Source organism: Panthera leo, chromosome E2 (assembly GCF_018350215.1).
Source record: "Panthera leo isolate Ple1 chromosome E2, P.leo_Ple1_pat1.1, whole genome shotgun sequence".
NCBI lineage: Eukaryota > Metazoa > Chordata > Mammalia > Carnivora > Felidae > Panthera > Panthera leo.
Window position 1 is genome coordinate 48,096,861 of NC_056693.1, and position 20,795 is coordinate 48,117,655.

The following is a 20,795-nucleotide window of genomic DNA, read 5'->3' on the forward strand; positions in this document are numbered from 1 at the left end:
ATTTTAAGTTATAGAACAGCCTATCATGGTATACATATAACCATCAAGATCACATTTATGAGGTTTTCAATTATGTGGAGACATGCTTATGATGCAATGCTAAGTAAAACAATACAAATTTATATGTAATATTCTAAGTATGTATATTATATACACTTGATGCAAAAAAAAAAATTTTTAATAGCAGAAGTTTTAGCTAGTGGAAAGCATGAAAGGAAGGACAGTGGTCCTAAGATGGAAACCAGGGGGAGCCACCCAACTTGAACTGGGCTCAAGAGCAGTGTCTATTGTTTATTGGCTGAGACTCAATTGCTCGAGGTATTTTTTTTTTTTTTTTTCAACGTTTATTTTTATTTTTGGGACAGAGAGAGACAGAGCATGAACGGGGGAGGGACAGAGAGAGAGGGAGACACAGAATCGGAAACAGGCTCCAGGCTCTGAGCCATCAGCCCAGAGCCTGACGCGGGGCTCGAACTCACGGACCGTGAGATCGTGACCTGGCTGAAGTCGGACGCTTAACCGACTGCGCCACCCAGGCGCCCCTGCTCGAGGTATTTTTAGCCACAGTGTTTTCAGAAAACAAATCCTCTGAACTTGTCGCCGTGAATTTTCCACGTGAACTTCAATAGGGAGTTCCCCTGCTTCTCACCCCTGTGCCATCCACTCATCCTCCCCACCCTGGCCCTTGGCTTCTGCAGGAGCTGAAGGAGGCCTCGATTTCGGGATTGTGAAGGTCATGGAAGAGGTGAAGCAGCCCCTGCAGCTGAAGAACCGTGGGAAATATGAGATCATGTTCAGGTAACCTGAAAACCATCGGTCACATGGTCATCCCCATCCACTCACGGTCTGGGAGATACAAAAAAAACCTTGACTGGGGAAATCATAAAAACCATCTCTGCTTTGAGCCTCACTCAGGCTTCAAACGAATGGGATTTCAGCTCCTGAGAGCAGAGGCTCTCAACTCTGTGGCTTTACAGGGGTCCTTCAGGGTCCTCTGAATGCACCCAGAGCCACAGGGGTCCAGGGGTGGGAGGGAGACTCAGAGGGAGAGGTTGGGTGAAGGTGAGGGGAGGTCCTGGGGGTGGAGGGAGAGACTGGGGATAGGGACCTCAGCTGGCTCCTATCTGTCTCATAAGGCAGCATTCCACCTAAGACTGCATGTGAAGAAAGGGATTTTTCCAGTTTTCTTTTTTAATTTTAAGAACCACTGTGTTCTGGAATCCAAATGGTGGCCTGGTAGAATAGAGCTCCAGCTTGTGCTCTTTCTTGAGGAAGCAAAACTAATATAAGAACAGAGAGGGAGAAAAGCCATAAGAGATTCTTAAATACAAAGAACTGAGGGTGGCTAGAGCAGGGTTGGGCGGGGGGATGGGCTAAATGAGCCAGGGGCATTAAGGAGGACACTTGGGATGAGCACTGGGTGTTATACGTAGGTAATGAATCACTAAATTCTGTTCCTGAAATCATTATGACACTAACTTGGATTCAAATTTTTAAAAATAAATAAATAAATAATTTTAAAAATGAAACACAAGGGGCACCTTGGTGGCTTCACCGGTTAAGCCTCAGACTGCAACTCAGGTTATGATCTCATGGGTTCATGGGTTTGAGCCCCCCATCGGGCTCTGTGCTGACAGCACAGAGCCTGGAGCCTGCTTCAGATTCTGCGTGTGTCTCTTTCTCTGTCCCTGCCTGCTTGCACTCTGTCTCTCTCTCAAAAATAAAAAAAAATTAAAAAATTAAAAAAAGAAACACTGAATCTGAGATTTCTCAGAGAGGAAAGGGTGGTACTGGGTTGGGGAAGGGAGAAGGTCACTCAGGCAGAGGGTCACACAAACCTTGGGGGCAGTGCCAGCACCTGTGGCCAGTCTACAATCTATTCTCTGGACAATTATCCTGCCCCCTAGAAAAACTGCAGTTGATAAAGGGACTTCCCCCTCACGGACTTAGAAGGAATCCAGTGTATTCATGATAGTTTCATTTCAGCTGACAGAACAGTGATGTGAGAGAGGTCCTGCCTCAGGGCTACCATTACTAGACTCATAAATTGAAATGTAAATATAGATAAAAGCTAAAAGAAAGCCACTGTCCCCTTGGAATTAGCGCTGAATGGAGTCTTGCCTGTTGGTGAGTTTTGTTGTAGGTTATCATTGGGGCGTTAGCTCTGCTCTTTGAGGTTACGTGGAACGGTCACCTTCAGGATGGAACAGGTGATCAAAATTCACCGGAAGGCTGTGCGGAGAAGGGAGGAAACTCAGGTACCAGGTGTGCAGCAGTAGAGCCACCAGGCCTCCTGGAGCATGGGGGTGATGTTGAGGTCCCCATGACAACTCCAGGTGTCCTGCCTCAGCTTAAGTTCCTTGCTTCTGCTCCAGTCCCTCTGCCATTCTCATGAGCCAGCTGCTCTCTGTGGCTTCGCACCTCACCCCCATTGGGCCATTGCCTCCCTTTCCAAGTGTCCCTGTTAAATGGCTTCTACCCCTGCTTTCTCTCCTTCCTTAGATCCCCTGGCTTCTGCATCACTGTTCCCTCTGTATGTGCTGCATACAGTCACAGAGAGGGGAGGAAGAGCGACAGAGAGACAGAGAGATGAATTCATTTAGTTGATCCTTATCTAGCATCAAGCGTCTCTGTTGGGCAAAGATATTCTGCAAAGGCACCTCTTGACCTCAGGCTACAGATGGCTGTCTTTGCCTCATGCACCAATCTCTGGCCTCATCTATCCTGGCTGTAGAGGGGTGGTCAGAACATACAGAGCACAGTGGGCACTTCTAGACACCATGCTTAAGCAGGGCCAGGGACATGGCAGGCACTCAACAGTCTATCTCCTCTCTAGTATCATGGGTTCCCCATAATGACTTAAACTGACCTTTATTCTTATCTTTCAGCTTTTCTGTGGACTCCTTAGGGATTTTGGCAACCAATGTAAATTCCATGATCTCAGTCCTACCCAAAAAGGGCTCACTGACCACAATGGAAAAGCCCACAAATGTCCAGGTGTCATTTCGTGCAAAAAAGGAAGTGAAGATTGAGTACCAGCCAATTCTGCGCTGTCAGGTACAACAGCTCAAAGGGAGGATTCACTCGGTGGCAGGACTGTGGGACTCATTTTGGAAAGAAGAGTACGTGATCTAATACATGCTCTAGGGATTGGTCCCTAGCTAGCAGGCAAGAGCAGGTCAGGTGGGAGGTGTGCAAAGTCATCAGGAATCTAGAGTGCCAGACAGGAAATGTAGCCCCTGATCTTTGAGGAGCACCAAAGGAGCTGAGTTCAGTCATCAAATGCAAAACAAGAGCAGGGAAGTGAAGGAGTAGGTAAAGTCGGTCCCTGTTGGTCCATGGCTGGTACGTTTTCGCTAACATTGTTGTTGTAATAATAAAAAGAGAATGAAAAAAAAATGAGATTGGCTTTCAATGATGAAAGTAGAGAATGGAGTAGGTAGTCATGGGAATTCTGGAGCATAATGGCTAACATCTTCCCACTTCTTCCTCCCTTCTAGATTATTGAGCCCAACATCACAGAAGGGGGTGAAATCATTGCCAGCATCCCAATTAAGTTTTCTGTGAATGCAGTGTTCTCCAAATACAACATCAGCCCCTCCTCCATCATCAACTTTGGAGCTTTGATCTGTGGCACTCGGAGAAGCACCACCTTCACCATAGAAAATCAAGGTGTTACTGACTTCAGATACGCCCTTTATAGGCTGATGGGGGAGAGCCCCATTCACCAAAAGAAAATGTAAGATGAGTATTCACTTAACTCATGCCATTCCCTGGTTAATTAGTACACTATATTTTACAAAGAGCTTTCATATATTTCATCTAAATTCACCCAATCCCCGGGGCACCTGGGTGGCTCAGTCCGTTAAGCATCTGACTTCTGCTCAGGTCATGATCGCATGGTTTGTAGGTCTCTGTGCTGACAGCTCAGAACCAGGAGCCTGCTTCAGATTCTGTGTCTCCCTCCCTTTCTGCCCCTCCCCCACCCACACTCTGTCTCCCTCAAAAATAAATAAGACATTAAATTCACCCAATCCCCTTTTGTGGAGCTGAGGTCACTAAGATTTAGAAATGGCTCATCCAAGATTATGCAAGAAATCACCAGTAGATCCCAGTTCTAAACCCACATCTCAGATTCCAGATTCATATGCTTTCTAACTGCTGTCAGATCTAAGGTAAATTTAATTGAACAGATGTGAAGTCTTCTTGGGGTTGTGTCTGTTGTCCTCGTGCTTCTCATGTGTGCTACAAGACTCCCAGTAAGTCAGTGTCCTCTTTATTGTAAGATGTCGGGGTACTATTATAACCGCAAGCTAAATCAAAATACATCATAGCTGTGCTTCATGTGGGGGATGGCAGAAGGTACCCTGGAAATGTAGACTAGAGACGCGTGCTGCGGCATTCAGTCTCCTGGGACTGTTTTCACCTTCTCCACGTGAAGACCCGGTATAACAAGAGGTAACTTAATAGCTGTTCCAACGGCGAAAGTCTGTATTCTTCAAAAGGCAGCTCTTAACCAATTCACTAAAACAATTTACCTTTCTGAGTGCTTTTGTCTTTTATTTGATGATCATCTTTTTTTGGCAAATTAAGCATAGTTTTACCAATTTTTGAGGCACTTTGTCCTAATTAATTGACCCCCTAATTAATTAATTTAAAATTGACTTTACAAGTAATTGTTTTAAATCAGACATCCACTGTTTGTAATTGTTTTGTATTTTTGTAGATATGTTTTCCCATTTTGGCTAAGCTTGAATGTATTAAGAAATTTGGGGTTAAGCTATTTAAACTTTCTTTCTTCCAAATTTAATTTCAGCTTAATTTTTTTATCATTTATCTTACAATAATTCAATACCTTTGACAGATATTATGATGTAATTGTATTTTTCTTTAAATTGTTTTTTATTTAAATTCAAGTTAGTTAACATACAGTGTTTTTAATCTTAATTGTTTTTCATTTAAGTGTGTACAAATTTAATGCAAAACACTCAAAGGGGGTTGAACTTTTGTTGTTTTGGCCATTATGCAAGTGAATGCTCAAATTATATAAAGCTCTCAAAAGTCTAAGATTGTACCTCAAATACATTTGACATTGTAGGTTAACTGGCATCTAGACAAGCTAATTAATGGGTAAACTAGCTTCAAATGAAGTGAACAGCAGCCAGAATCCTGTATTTGAGCTATTGCATAAATTCAGTTTAAAAGCACCATGACTATAAATATGAAGAAAAGGGACAGAATTTAAGTCTATTTGACATTTCTTTTTTTTTAAGTAAGATCAAGTAAAAGATTTTTCCACAAATGATTTTCCGTAAATAATTTTCACACACTGCTTCCCAGTGAAGTCAAGTAAACATTTAAAAATTATTATTTTCTTGCAGTAATGTTCATGTCCTTGTGAATCATAGTTAATAAGTATAATTACTATATAGTTTTCTTATAATTATTCAGTGAGGTTGGTTAATGATAAATAGGCTGACCCCCCCCCCCACCCAGATGCTCCCTTGGCTGCCTCCTTCATTCTTAGGACAAGGGACCTTACAATTAGCAGACAAGTGGTACTGAATGTCACCACCCCAACCTGAGGGTGTACTCCTGCTTCTTTAATCAGAACCAGCCATGTTAGACATGCAAGATCGCGGGAAAGCTTCTACAAGACTGGCCCTTCCAAAGCAACCAAGCTCTCTGATACTGTTCAGAAAGAAATAAACATCACAAACCAGGTGAGCACCCTTTTCCTTGTCACAGAAGCCCCGTAAGCCTGCCTCCCAACTAGTTTTCTCCTGACTAGTTCTTGCAACAAATACCCCCCTAGGCTAGAGGGATTTGAATGAACCCACGGTGGCAGGAATTCTAGTTATATTGAAATATTACTTTCATTTTACGGCAAGGTGTTGACTTTTAATTTGGATATCCTCTCTTGTTTTAAAACCCTCATTGGCTCCTTATTGCCTTAAAATTAAGTTTCAGCTTTTCATGTATATTTTAATCAAGAATCATTTGTTAATAAAAAAAACAGAAACCCATGTGGACAGACTTAAATAAAAGCAGATTTTAAGACTTCTCTAATAAGATGAAATAAACATACTTTTCTTTATTCTGCCCAACTAAGTACAACTAAAAACCCTGCACATTGTATACAAAACTAACATAGGAGACCAAAAGGTGAGGAGAAAAAATCAGACTACCTAGGATCCTTGGGACCTAACAAGCATCACAATGGTGAGTTCCCTGAGTTTTCTTTTTACTTCATATATCTAAAACTGGGTGCAAAAGGAGCCAGCAACCCAGAAACATCAACAGACACAAACCAAAAAAAGCTCCAACAAAAGCCTGCTCCCACTAGCCAAAGGGCCAGGAAAAGAGCAGCCCAGCAAGAGAGAAAACTTTCATAAGAACTTTTCTATTACAGAAGCACCTGGGTGGCTTAGTTGGTTAAGCATCCGACTCTTGATCTCAGCTCAGGTCTTGATCTCAGAGTCATGAGTTCAAGCCCTGTGTTGGGCCCCATGCTGGTCATGAAGCCTAATTAAAAAAAATAAAAAGACCTATTATAGTCAAACAACAGAAAAATCTGTGGCCATATCTGACCCCTGCTAGCAAAATCCAGTGGGGAGCCTAGAATTATACCTTATTCAGGCTGTCATAAGATGTCCCAAACCTCTTCCAGAGTTGTGTTTGAGAATGTCCAGTGGGGAGGTAGAGTTTTCATTACCCCCTACCACCTCCACCTTTTATTGTAAAGACACCACTTAGGGAGCCTTGTTCCACCCCAACCCAGTGGTAATGATACATCCCTCCCTGCCCCACAATGGACCTCCCTACCCGAAAGCATCAGCAGAACAGTAGCAAGGTACTCCTACCCCTCTCCACCAAGGAGGTATCTGTCTACGACCAGTGGGAAATGGGAATTGCCACCCCTCTCTGGCAGTTATGAGAAGTCTGAGTCAGAGATCTGTACCCCCACCCCCACCTGACAGTAATGAGCCAGTGCCCCACTTCCCCTGAAAGAGTGGTGTCAGAGAATGCCAGCTCAAACAGAAGATTTAAGTAAGATCCAGAGTCTCAGATAGCCAAAATTCCCCAGGTTTCAACTGAAAATCACTCATCATATCAAAAACTAGGAAGATCTCAAACTAATAGATGCCAACACTGAAATGACTGTTAAAATTATCTGACAAAGGTGTTAAAGCAGCCAACATAAAAATGCTTCAAAGAGCAACTCTAAACATGCTTGGAACAAATGAAAACATGGTTAAGTCTTAGCAAAGGAAGAGAAGACATAAGGAACATAATGGAAACTTTGGAACTGAAAAAATAACCAGAAGTTAAAACTCATTTGGTGGGTTCAACAATAGAATGGAGGGGACAGAGAAGAGACCCAGTGAACTTGAAGGCATAACAATAGAAATTCTTTGTATTATATCTCTTTGCTATTGCTCTCAAAACAAACTACTTCAAACTTAGTGGTTTAAGACAATGCAAATTTTACCTTACACTATCTGTATACTTCAGAAGCTTGACACAGGACTCACTGGGCTAACATCAAGGTGTTTGCAAAGGTGTATTCTTTTCTGGAGATTTTGGAAGAGAATCCATTTCCTCACCTTTTCCAGCTTCTAGAGGGCACCTGCCTTTCTTGGTTAATAACTTTCTCCCTCCATCTTCAAAACTAGCCATAATGGATCAAGTCTTTCTCACATCACATGATTCCAGCCTCTTCCATAGTCACATCCCCTTCTAACTCTGTTAGACCTACTTCTTCCATATCTCAGGGCCCTTGTGATTACATTGGTCCCAAGGTAATACAGGATACTCTCCCCATCTCAAGGTTCTTAATCATCAACAGAGTTTTCCCCCATGTAAGGTAATATATATACAGGTTCCAGGGATTAGGATGTGGACATCTTTGAGAGGCCATTTTTCTGCCCAGTCTAAACAAGAGAGAAAATAAACTCTGTTTTGAGTCTTTTGAAAGCCTATTTGAGTCTAATGAATAAAAAAAATGAACAGACCCTGAGGGACTTGTGGAATTATAACAAAAAATCTAATATCCTTTTCATCAGAGTTCCAGAAGGAGATAAGAAGTAGGGTTGGGATGAAAAGGTACTCAAAGATATGATGACTGAAACTTCCCAAATTTAGCAGAAGATGTAAGCCTGTAGATTCAAGTATCTGGGAAAATCCCAAATAGGACAAACCTAAATAAATCCATACCAACACACATCATAGTCAAACTTCTAAAAACTAAAGACAAGAGAATCTGGAAAGCAGGGACTCCTGGCTGGCTCAGTTGATAGAGCATGCAACTCTTGATCTTGGGGTTGTGAGTTTGAGCTCCACGTTGGGTGTAGAGATTACTTAAAAATAAGTTTTCTTTTTTTTTTTAATCTTGAAAGCAGTGAAAGAGGAATGACACCTTACATATAGGGGGAAACTATTTAAACGACAGCAGATTTTCTTATCAAAAATCATAGGGGCCAGAAGAAAGTGGCAAAACATTTTGCAAGCACAGGAAGCAAATAATTGTGAAGCCAGAATCTTATATCCAGCAAACATATGCCTCAGAAATGAATGGAAAATTAAAGCTTTCTCAAATGAAGGAAAAGTAAAATAATTTGTTTTTAGCAGGTCTCTCCTAAAAGAATGACTGGAGGAATTTCTTTAAACACAAAATAAATAATAAATGAAAGAATTATGGAACATCAAGAAGGAAGTAAAAATATGGCAGGCGATTATGTGTGTAAATTCAATATACTTCCCTATCCTCTTGAGTTTTCTAAATAATGTTTATCAATTAAGACAAAATTTATAACACTGTCTAATATGGTTCTAAATGGATGTAGAGGAAATATTTTAGACACTTATAAAGGAAGGAGGGTAACTAAGCAGTTGACCAGCAACATGGTAAATTCTATAATTGAGGTGTGTATGGAGTGTGAAGCTCCAGAAAGATGAATAAATAAAGTTCTACTGTTCCTGGTAGGTGTTAAAAGTCACTGAAGGCTTCATAGAGGAGAAAGACTTACTCATGTAGGATGCTGTTTAGCTGCAAGTAACAGAAAATCCAACATTAGTGGTCTAAATAGAATATGTTTAGGTAAGGTAGACAGTTGCTTGTGTTGTTAGAGGCTCTTTGGTGTTTGAAATTCTCTTGACTTTTCTTCATGGTTCCAAGATGGCTGCTGCAGCTCCAGCCACCACTTGTGCATTGAAGGCAAAAATAAGAAAAAGTAGGTATTCTGTACTAGGTGGACACTGGTAATTATTGATTACATTTGGATTGAATTTTCTACATGCTGGTTTTCATGTCTTCTCAAGTATTTTCCTCTTCAACAGAAGCCTTTTATTTAATTAACATACATAATATTTTTTCTACATATGTTTCTATAACTCTCATCCCTTCTAATATATATGTATATGTTTGGGATTGTTTTTTGTCTTTTGGGTTTTTTTGTTTGTTTTGCCTTCTTCTCCTACTGTATCTTCTTTGCCTTTAGTGAGAGGCCTGCCTCCACGACCCTACCTTTCAGTTCCAATGATCTTGTCCTCTCTCCCACCTTCGCAACTCGCTCTCGAGGTCACACCCTGAATCTCATACCAAAAGAAACCGAGATGCTTCTGAACTCTTGACTTCTAAGGTTCCTTTCTCTGACCACCACTTCCCTTTCTTACATCTAACTCACGTCCATCCATTTCAGCTCTTCTGTGCCCTCACTCTGACCTTGATCCTTTGTGACAACACTCAACCGTATTCTTACTATCCAAAGCTTCTCCTTCTCACCAATTTATATTCCCACTATAGTGCACAATACTAATTTTGATAATGGCCATTCTAACAGGCGTGAGGTGATATCTCATTGTGATTTTTTTTTTCATTTCCCTGATGATAGATGATCAACTTTGTTGATATGATTACGTTAAGAACCTTGAAATGGGGAGATTATCCTGTTTTATCCTTAGCCCTATGTGGTCACAAGGGGTTGGGAGTGGTGGAGGAAATGGGGAGATGTTGGTCAAAGGGTACAAACTTCCAGTTTATAAGATGTGTAAGTTCTGGGAATCTAATATGTACTTGGTGACTCTAGTTAACAGTAATGTATTATACATGTGGAAGTTGTTAAGAGACTAGATCTTAAACATTCTCCTCACACACAAAAAAAATGGTAATTATGTGAGCTGATGGTTGCATTAACTAACATTGTGGTAATCATTTTGCAGTATATATCAGTATCAAATCATCTCATTGTACACCTTAAACTTATACAATGTTATATGTCATTTACATCTCAACAAAGCTGGGTAGGGGGGAGAACCAGAGGAGTACGTGGTAATATCCCATTTTTTGAGCACTAATTCTGTGCCAGATGCTATGTTAAGTACTTCACGCACATTTTTTTTTCATTGATGCCGCCAATGATTCAAGGTAGGGGCTTTAGCCCCACTTCATGGATAAACTGAGACTCAGAGAAGTCACTTGTCCAAGGTCAAATAGATTATAGCAGGGGTGGGATTCAAACTCATGACTGTCTGACTCAAAAGTCTACATCCTTAGCCAGTGCTCTGTCTATACCCCTCTGCCAGCAGATTCCGCTCTGGGTAAGAGTTGTGCAATGTGGAATACGTCTGTTCCCTTAGGCTCCCACTCAGTCATGATTGGTCAGAAGGAATGTGCACAGAAAGAAGCACTGAGAGAACCCATCCCTGAAGATTCCCCAGGCCTTCCCTGCCTCCAGAAGAAAGCTAGGGTTCAGAGAAAGCCTGTGGGGAGAGAACCAACTGGTCCCTCTTGACACCGTCTCACAATGCTGGTAGAAGGGCTCAGACTCTGTCACCCCACCCCTCTCACCCCTCAACCTTTCCTGCAGGCTCGCTTCACCCACGGCATGTTCACCATCTACCCTGGGTTCGGCTCTATCCCTTCCGGAGGAACCCAGGTTATCACTGTCGATTGCGTGGCTGACCCTGTGGGAAGATGTGAGGAATTCATAGCTATCGATATATCTGACCGAGACCCAAGAGATCAGCCTGGCGGCATTCCTTACAGCCTGTTGGCAGAAGCCTGTCTACCAGGTACTGGGCACTCAGATTGGATAGCACTCCCTTAAAAGACCTTGCCCTCCACCAACCATTCAAATGTTTAGCAGATATAGCTGAACTGCTTCCTCTGGGTCCTTAGAACTTCCTCTGGTGTCTTCAGCCATATTTTTCCTTAAAGATTTATGAGGCATGCACAGAAGGTGTGCAGCTTTAAACTCCTAGTCTTCCTGAGTTTGGTCCAGGATTCTCATATGAATAGTATTATCTGGGAATCGTGGTGTAATGAGATATGGCACAGGACCCAGGAACACCGAATCCCACTCATGGCCTGGCCATTCCCCATGGGCAACATACACACAGAGAACAATGTTCAGTGACTGTGCATATTATCACTTTAACTCAGCAAGATTCGGGTAAAGCACAGAGAGAACTCCTCTTGTTTTGCTGTAGACTCCCTGCAGCCTCACACCAACATAGGCCAAATGCCCCCTTCTTTCCTAAGTCCACCCCGGATCCTAGAACTAACCTCTCCTTACTACTGGGAGGAAAATATGGTTGGGGTCTGATAACCAGCAAGAGCAATACAAAAAAAGAAGAGAAGATAGAATTTGTGCCATCACTCCCACCCTCTTGTGTGAATTCCCCTACCTCTCCTCTTATGATTGTCCTCCATCGGAATCAAATCTTCAAATTAGCAACTACAGAAAGCAGGAACCAGCCTATCAGGGCTCGTCTCTCATTCTTCCCTCCACTCCCCAGCCTTCGTGACTGACAACAGTGCCTTGATATTTGAGGAGCACAAGATTTGTAACAGCGCTAGCCTGCTCAATGTCCTACAGACCATAGAGAGTGGGGGGCTGTTTGTGGAGGATGAGAACAAGTTCATTTTCTGCAACGTCCTGGTGGGTCATCAGGCCAAGGCTCGGTTCAAGATCAGCAATGTGGGAAAGATCGCCTGTGATGTGAACATTGTAGTTAAGCCCATCTCCAACAAGGTAAGCAGCCCCAAATGGCCCTGGCCCACTGAAGCTGGCAGGAAGCTATGGAAAGAGCTCTTGGAAACCCTACTCTAGAGCCTCTAGACATGAGTGGGGATTATCTGCCTCTCAGGCCCTGCTGGAAATCATATGAGGTAACTGGGCAGTTTCCCCTAAGCCAAGAGCCATACATTTCTCTCAGTGGATGTCTCCTCTGGGTTTTAAAATGGTGCACACCAATGAGTAACACTCTCATCCATCAAACAGCCACCTATACCTATAATAGATCAAGCATTGTGGGGAGAGCCAAAGATGAGTGCCAGCTCAGGGAGGCTGCCTTGGGTTGCACATTTGTCTGGTAAGGAGGATTAGGGGGATGTCAGGGTGTAAGGGTAAGGTGAAGTGATGAACAATTGTTAACCCCTGCTGCATTCTAGGCACTTTGTTAAATTATTTACATTTATTGCCTCATTTCATCCTCGCAGAAAGTTTGTATAACCAGACTTTGTATTATTATACTCATTTTATAGTTAGAAAAATGAAGCCTAGGAATACAGGGCTGGGTTTAGAGCCAAGCTTCATCCACATATAAGGTAAATAATAAATGCCTATCTCAGGGCCTGTAGGTTTGAAACTCCTTTCCTCTCCAAGTTAGACCATACTGAGGTCCTTTTTCCTCACAATAGAGCAGCAAATTAAGGATACGAAGAGAGAAGCTTAGTCAATAGACGATCAGATGTGCTGCAAATACTGTTTGGTCTCACCTCAGCTCCTTTAGTTCTCTGCCCAAAGGTGAAATTTTGGCCCAGGTGGTCCTTGTGCCCCAGAGCTGGCATTGTTCACATGGGTGATGGTGGCGGGGAGATAACTCAAGGGTTGGCCTAGTCTAGAGCTGAGAAGAGTGTGTGCTGTCTCAGGAGACTGTCACCACAGAAGGTTAGGGTTTGAAAGGCTATCTCATCCCTTTTATGACTTCTCTCAGGCCCTGACGATATCCAGTCATTACTCTCTGACCTTTTTTTGGACACGAAGGGACAGCTTTCTTTCTATTCCACACTAAAAACATAAAAAGTGAGCAAGCCTTATTTCTAAATGATAGGTTTTTAACAGGGGATTTGCATACATATTCTCCTCTTCCCTAATTTGCATAATATCCCTTGAAAAGAGCAAAGAAGCCTTCGTGCCCTCAGCTTAAAAATAAGAGGAAATAGTTTTGAATCCCATTTGCCCATTTGAGGCCTTGCCAGGGGTCCCTACAGTCTTCCCAAAACACAGCCACAAGATGCAGACAGATCAAGCGCTGTGGGAGGTTGTTCTAGCTAAAGCTCTTTGAGTTGCAAGGAGCAGAAACCAACCCAGGATGGCCCAAACAAGCAAGGTTTGCTTCAATAAATCAGAGACCTCAGACAAAGGTCAGAGCACACCATGTAGCCAGAGCTCTATGGAACTGGAATTGTCACCTGTAATGCAACTTTTAGAAGACCAGCAGAAGCTCTATCTTTCAATGGCCATGTGCCACTCACTCATGGTGTCTCCATTGTTCTATTCTCTAGTCTGGCTTCCAGTTCAGCTCCACATCAGCAACCACCAATGACCTTTGGGCATCTTAACTTGTTTGAGAGAGAGGGAAAGAAAAAGGTGGCAGGGGAGGGGGGGGCACTATCTGAGATATGGTTTAATTCACCTGTTTGAGTCAAATATCATAGGTCTAGCCAAGTCCAGCTAGTTATTGCTCAGGAGTGGGTCCCAGAGTATCTAGGCTGTTCCTTCCAGGGACATGACTATGTACGAAATGGATGGAGCATGTCTACCACAGAGTTTAGATGAGGAAGATTTTACAGCAAGGGCAGTAGAGATAAGAAGTAAGTCTTATTTGATGCAAAGTAGCTAACACACTGATCCCTGCTCCCCCTCCCCAGCTCATTGCCCGAATCGTTGACATTTTTGATGTGGAACCCAATAAGATGTGTGTTGCCAGCCGCTCACATGCCTTTGCCACGGTGACCTTTACCCCGCAGACCATGCAGACCTACCAGTGTATCTTCGAGGCTACCTTGGATGGCTTGCCTAGGTACCAGCTCCCCAGCTCCCTCTCTTACAGCAGGGCTGCAGGCCACACCCTCTGTGGAATGTCCTTCCTGGCATGCCAGGCTGACAGGCCTCCATCTTGCTGTTCCCTGCAGCAATCTGACCAAGAACCGAAGCCTTGTGTTTGATATCGTCGGGGAAGGGAACCTCCCGCGGGTGACGGTAGTGCGACCAGTTCTCTACAACCAAAATGGAAACCCCTTGCTCCTCTTTAAGAGGCTTCTGCTTGGTCAGTCAGAGAAGCTGCCTCTCATCCTCAAGAACAATGGCACCATCCCTGCCCAGGTACCATTGGAGGTGAAGTATGGGATGGAAAGGGAAAAGAATGATTCAGAAGAAAGACTTCTGATGTTGAGGACTCTGCCATCCCTGATCTATGAGGACTTCTTTGATGTTCCTCATATGTTAGCCTGTGTAAGACATGGGACATGCAGAGCCCAGTCAGCTGTGGTGTCTGCCCTCCAGGAGTGTAGGAAAGCAGATTAGATAGCACACTCATAGTTACCGTGTGAAGCAGTGTGCAGTGATATACCCTAAGCTGAGTAGGAGGATTATGGTGTTCTTGGTATCTTCCTTACTCTTCACTTTTTTTCTGTAATGAACATTGCATTTTTAATAAGGAAGAAACTAAAGAAACCTCATTAGGGGTGAGAGTTTCAACATCTGAAGGGACTTTGGTTCAGCAATTAAATTTATGTTTCTATTTTACAAACAAAAAGTGATAAACTGTGTAAGTGTCATCCAAAGAACCATAAGACTTTCAAAAATGATCTTCTCCCATCTAGGGGAATCAAGGAAAATTTCACTATAAAATGACATGCAAGCTGGGCATTGCAGGATAACTAGGTTTCAGGAAGGGGTATGACAGTGAGTGCATCCCAGCTGGAGAAAGAAGACTGGAAAGACAAAGGAACAGAAGGGGAAAAAAAGTGTCATATATAAACAGGAACTAGTCAGCCCCCAGCTTCTTGAGAACACAGGGGATAGTAGACAAACAGTGGAACATAAAAATAGAAGGATGGAGTAGGGACAACTTCTGGGAGGCTTTGGATTCCCTCTATACTTTAAACCCTACAAGATGTTATGACTAATATTGTTGGGTTTTGTGGTTTATACAGTTAAGGCTTATTTAGATTTATCCACATAGTTATCTTTTTTATTGCTGTTCACTCCTACATATGCAACCTTCCATCTGAAATCCTTTGCTACCTGATGAAGAAATACCCCCGCAGGTCTGCTGGTGTGGTGAATTCTCTCACTTTGTGTTGAGAAATCTCCATTTCTTCTTCATTTTTTGAAGATTTTTTTTAGCATTTATTCATTTTTTGAGAGGCAGAGAGAGACAGTATGAGTGGGGAAAGGACAGAGAGAGAGGAAGACACAGAATCCAAAGCAGGCTCCAGGCTCTGAGCTGTCAGCATAGAGCCTGATGCAGTGCTTGAATTCATGAACAGTGAGATCATGACTTGAGCCAAAGTCGAACGCTTAACTGGCTGAGCCACCCAGGCGCCCCCATTTCTTCTTCATTTTTAATGTGATCTTTACTTTCCATCCATTTTTCTCTGCACTCCCTTCTCCATAATTTCTTGGGATAATTTCTTTAACTTTGCCTTTAGCTATGTCTAATTCACTAGTAAACCTTCCACTAAGTTCTTAAGTTATTATATCTTTCAGTTCTAGAATTTCTATTTAGGCTGCTTTTCAAATATGCATAATCAGTTCTTAAGACTTCTAGTTTTGTGCTGAAATTGGCAGACTCAGCTTTATTTCTTGAACATAGTGATCACAACCATTTTGCCATCTGTACCTGATAATTCCAAAATCTGAAGTCCCTGTGGGTCTGTTTCTGATATCTGTTATTCCTGCTCATTTTTGCCCATGTTGTCCTTTCCCCTCGTGTGCCTGGTTATCTTCAATCATGTGTTGAGTATTATACTTGAAAAGTTATTTAGACCTAATAAGACTAAGGATGCTGTTATTTTTCTTCAAAGACAATTTTCATTTGCTTCTGCCAGGTACGTTGGGACCCTAGAAACTGGACATCACCTAAAGCTGGTTTTAGGGCTTGAGATTTTCTACTGCAAAGAAAACACCCCACCTGTCACAAGACTTTTGCCCTGTTAGTACCAACAGGCCATCAAAAGTACAGCTCATTCTCCCACATACCTCTTCCTGACTGAGTCCAGGTCAAAAACAGTCCATAAATTTAGGCTGTCCTGTCTGGATTCCCATGCTCTCCCAGATCTTGGTGTGGTTATTCCTCATTATCTTCTCAGCTCTGTGATGCTTTAAAAAATTTATTGTTCTTGATGTTGTTGTCTTATTTGTTGTTGTTTTGAGTCCACATTACCTAGTTTACCATCACCCTGCATTGTTTCTGTTATTGTGGCTTTATAAAATGTTCTAGCATCTAGGTCAATAAATTCCTGCTCACCCACTCCCCATTTTTCTAAGTTTTATTAACAAATTTTACAAATCTAGTCTCTGAGATGCACTTTAGACATCATTTTATAATATTCCTCAAAAAATCCAATTGGGAATCCTATGAATTATTCAGGAAGAATTTCTACTTATAGAGTATTTAGGCTCTTTGCCAAGAACAACATTTAGAATTCCCATCCATTTACCTAGATCTTTTTTATGTCAATTTTTTCCCATATAACTCCTCCATATAGTTTCTTACTAAGATTACATCTACACATAAAATTATTTTTTTACCTTAGAAGCTTCCTATGTAGTGTCACTATTTCTTTCTTCTTTTTGCCTCATTTCTTATATTGTTCAATTGTGTTTATGATGGTACCAGCATTACTATCTTCTAAAACTGTATACTGATTTCTTATACCCAAAATCAGATATATGTCTTTATCTTTAGCAGATACATGGCTTTAGCAGGTATACTGCTTCCACTGGTCTAGAAAACATCTGTTTTCTCCAAGTAAATCAGAAACCCACTTTGGTTTTCTTCTTATCTTGGTAGGCTGCTCAATATGACACTATCAGGTAACTAATGCATTAGTTCCTGGGAGATACTGATTTTTAGGAACTCACATTCATGTAAGCCTTCACAGAATGACAAGTATTCATTTCCATTTTATTAGTCTAGTATATATTTTACAGCCGCCTCTGTCAATAGCAGAGGCCTCGGCAACCCCATTTTGATACTACTTAGCTGGGTAATCTGGAAAGTCACCTATGTTCTCTGGACCTCCAGTTCCTTACTTGGACAATAAGGGCTGAACTCAAATTTCATTTTTCCTCCCCAGGTCTAATACTTATTTTATCTCCTTTTTAATAAGAAACTCAAAAACATGACCACTGGGCACAATGACTAGTGTGCCTTCCCAAACAGTACAGTATCTCAATGCAGACTCAAAACCCATGAGCAGCCTGTAAGCTTACCACTCAACCTTGTTTTCCTTCTGCCAGCTGCATGTTGACCTGAGGGACCAACTAGGAGTCTTCTCTCTGAAAGGGTGGCCCACCACCTCCTACATCTACATCACAGAGGAAAACAAACCACATGCAAAAGGTAGGTAGGGGGAGTATAGCTTCTAGAGGGCAATGGGTCTCAGAAGCTGTTTTGTTAGGAAACTGATGAGGATCCAGCCAGAGTAGGAGGCCCAGTCTCCTCATAAATAGCCTCTGCAGGTAAGGCTCATTCCCACACTAGAGCTGCCCTCTCTTGAGTCCGGATCTTTATGGTTACATCTTCCTTTAAACTGGTTCTAAATTTCATGTCTCTCTCTCATCTTGGCAGCAAAGAAAGCTCACACGGCCTCCCTGGTAGTTCTTCCTGGAGACACAGCTGGATTTGATGTCATTTTCCAGTCCCAAAGTGTTGGGAGAATGACAGGCATCATCCACTTGTCAGTGATCAACAATCAGTATGAGGAGACGAACATCCACATGGTGGGAGAGGGTTATGAGGATGACATCACCTTGGGCAACATCCATGGGCTGCTGGTTTCCAGCAGCCATGAAGCCCCAGAGATCTCTGAGGTCATCGAGGAAAATACTATGGAAGACTTGATAACAGGTGAGAGAAACAGCCATGAGCTATTAACAACTGTTGGCTCAGGTTATTTTATTTTATTTTTGTTTTAATTTTTTAAATTGTTTTATTTATTTTTGAGCATGAGGGTGTGAGCATGGGAGAGACAGAGAGAAAGGGGAACAGAAGATCTGAAGCGGGCTCTGTGCTGACAGCCTCAAACCCAATGCAAGGCTCAAACACACAAACTGTGAGGTCATGACCCAAGCCAAAGTGAGCCACCCAGTCACCATGGCTTAAATAACAGACCAGCCAGCTTCCTGGGGATTTAGGAAAGCATCTTCTCCTTGTTACTGTATGTTCCTTCATTCCTGGCTCAGACAATGCCTTCAGTCACGTGTTCCCTCGAGGAATATTTACTGAGCATCAGCATGCATGTACCAGGCACTGTGCTGAGCCCTGCAGTTCCAAAGAGTAGTACAAGAGTCTCAGGGACTTATAGTTTTAGCTAATTCCAGTTTATCTGAAAAGTGAAATTCAAAATTCAAATTCCAGATTAGCTATGTGAGCACATATCTCTCTGTAGTTGTCCCTGTTCATATCTCTCAGCTGGCTCCTATTGGCGTGGTCTGCTTCATGGGACCCATGTATCCCAGATATTCCAAGAGAAGTTATGGGCTTGTTTCATTAAAGAAGGTGTAGATTTGTGCCACGTCTAGAACATCATTCTCAGTAGCCTCACTACTCAGTGCGCTTTCTGAGAACCAACAGCATCAGCAGCACCTGGGAGCTTGTTAGAAGCAGACACCACCCCAGCATTTCAGGCCTACTGAAGCAGAATCTGCATTATAGCGAGATCCCTAGGTGACTTCTGTATACACTGTATACACTAAAGCTCAGACATGCTTCCCCACTGTCTGTCAAGCACTGCAGCTTCTTTTGGCTGACTATATTCTTTGGGGTAGGAGAAAATTTATGTCATCATTATTATCAAAATGCATTTGTTAGGCAACCTAATTGTGTGGCTAGTTGGTATGAAGTGAGTTATAAACACATGCTCATAGTTTTTCTAGAAGCTTGATTATAATCCTGGAATGTAGCATTGGACAGTCTCTACAACATGGCTTAAAATCAGTACTCCTCTTTATGTGGTGTTCCACCCCTCTGTGTGGCTACGAGGTGACATCTCTCTTGTCAGGGGTCAAGCAGGAGCCAGCAGCGAACCCTGGCTCAGAAATCAGATTTCATAATTATGATAGGGTTACCACATTTAGAAAATCAGAATATAGGAGTCCCTCTTAAATTTTAATTTCAGATAAACGAGTAATTTTTTTATTTGTGTGTCTGAAAATATTGTATGGGACATAGCGATACTAAAAATTACTCATCATTTATCTATGGTTCAAGTGTAACAAGGGCTTTTATATTATATCCTATTTTAACCCTTAATAGTATTGTTTCAGCAAATAAATGGAGTTGGGGACCTATATTTTCTCTTGAAGGTGAGAGCCAAGGTGGGTGGGTGAGTGGGTGGATGATGGATGGATGGATGGATGGACGGACAGGTGGACAGACGGACAGGGAGATGGACTAATAGATTTCCCAAGGAGGGAAAGTTTATGCTATGTGACTCCAACTTTTCCAGGATAATCATCTGCGGTGGGGGTGGAATGCATGAGGGTAAAGCACCATGTCTTTCAAGTGTTGCCTCCTCAGGAAAGCGAGCCCCGGGGAGGCTAGGGAAGACTCACAGACCTTCTGTTTCTGTCCATAGCTGCTCTGGTGGACCACATCCAGTTTGGGGACTGCCACATCGGAAACAGCTATAACGTGAGCTTCACAGTGACTAATCACAGCCAAGCGAATGTCATACGGTTTGAATGGCCCCTTTTAGCTACAGTTTGCTTTTCCCCACAGGTAAGTGAAAGCCAACTGCTGTTTTCTGGACTCCCTTAGGTGTGAGCCAAACCCAATTTGACTGTCAGTCTATCTTCATGAACGTGTGGGATGAGATGGATGGCTCTCAAGCTGAGAAACAGCCCAGGAACCATCCGTTACTCAGACCAGGTACCAGAGGACACAGTCCGTGTCCCCTCTGGTCTAAGAACAGAGAACGAGGTCTGATGAGACTGTCGCTAGGCTGAAGTTGAGGAATTCCATGCAAGTCTCTATGGATGAAATAGGTCCCAGAGTGGATAGGGATAGGGGCTAGGGTCTTCCTATCACAGATTGTAGACCTGTGTCTCCGAAGGTATATGTTCGTTAGAGCATTAGGCCTGCCAAAGTGGCTCACTGAAAGCTAAGATGGGGGTAGTGGGTTCTGTGGACAACTGAGATATAGCACATTTGCAAATTACATCTTTCTGTTTCTCACTCAGCATACTAAAATCTAGTTAACTTTATTTTACCTGGAATCCCTTTCAGCATCTCACAGCACACATTTTATGAATTGCTGGCCAAGGCTCAAAGTCACACAAGGCCTAAGACAATGTGGTAGCAGATCCTAGCCTCTGGCTACCTGATGCTTTTCATAGACAGTTTGCTGCTGAGTTCCCAGGACAATTCATATACCCAGATATATCCACTGCCTTCTGCCCAGTTTCAGTCACCAAGGCTATTCAAGCATAGATCTCTAGGGGGATAGAGCAAGGAAAGTTGGGGACCCTACTTTGTCACCTTTAAATCTTTGAGTGCCA

At 42.6% G+C, this 20,795-nt stretch overlaps 1 protein-coding gene across 13 annotated transcripts in view; it reads left to right on the top strand.

Moving 5' to 3' along the window:
* The window catches only part of HYDIN (HYDIN axonemal central pair apparatus protein), a 443,605-nt gene that overhangs the window by 373,225 nt on the left and 49,585 nt on the right, over positions 1-20,795 (top strand). For 12 of the 13 annotated variants that reach the window (XM_042917620.1, XM_042917622.1, XM_042917618.1 and 9 more), the window contains 11 exons: positions 699-798; positions 2,889-3,057; positions 3,501-3,739; positions 5,612-5,723; positions 10,869-11,073; positions 11,800-12,035; positions 13,937-14,088; positions 14,201-14,390; positions 17,535-17,637; positions 17,866-18,144; positions 19,874-20,016. In XM_042917620.1, the coding sequence (XP_042773554.1) occupies positions 699-798; positions 2,889-3,057; positions 3,501-3,739; positions 5,612-5,723; positions 10,869-11,073; positions 11,800-12,035; positions 13,937-14,088; positions 14,201-14,390; positions 17,535-17,637; positions 17,866-18,144; positions 19,874-20,016 (1,928 nt within the window). Of the gene's footprint in view, positions 1-698; positions 799-2,888; positions 3,058-3,500; positions 3,740-4,286; positions 4,631-5,611; positions 5,724-10,868; positions 11,074-11,799; positions 12,036-13,936; positions 14,089-14,200; positions 14,391-17,534; positions 17,638-17,865; positions 18,145-19,873; positions 20,017-20,795 lie in introns of those variants that run through there. The other variant, XM_042917631.1, reaches the window with a different exon arrangement.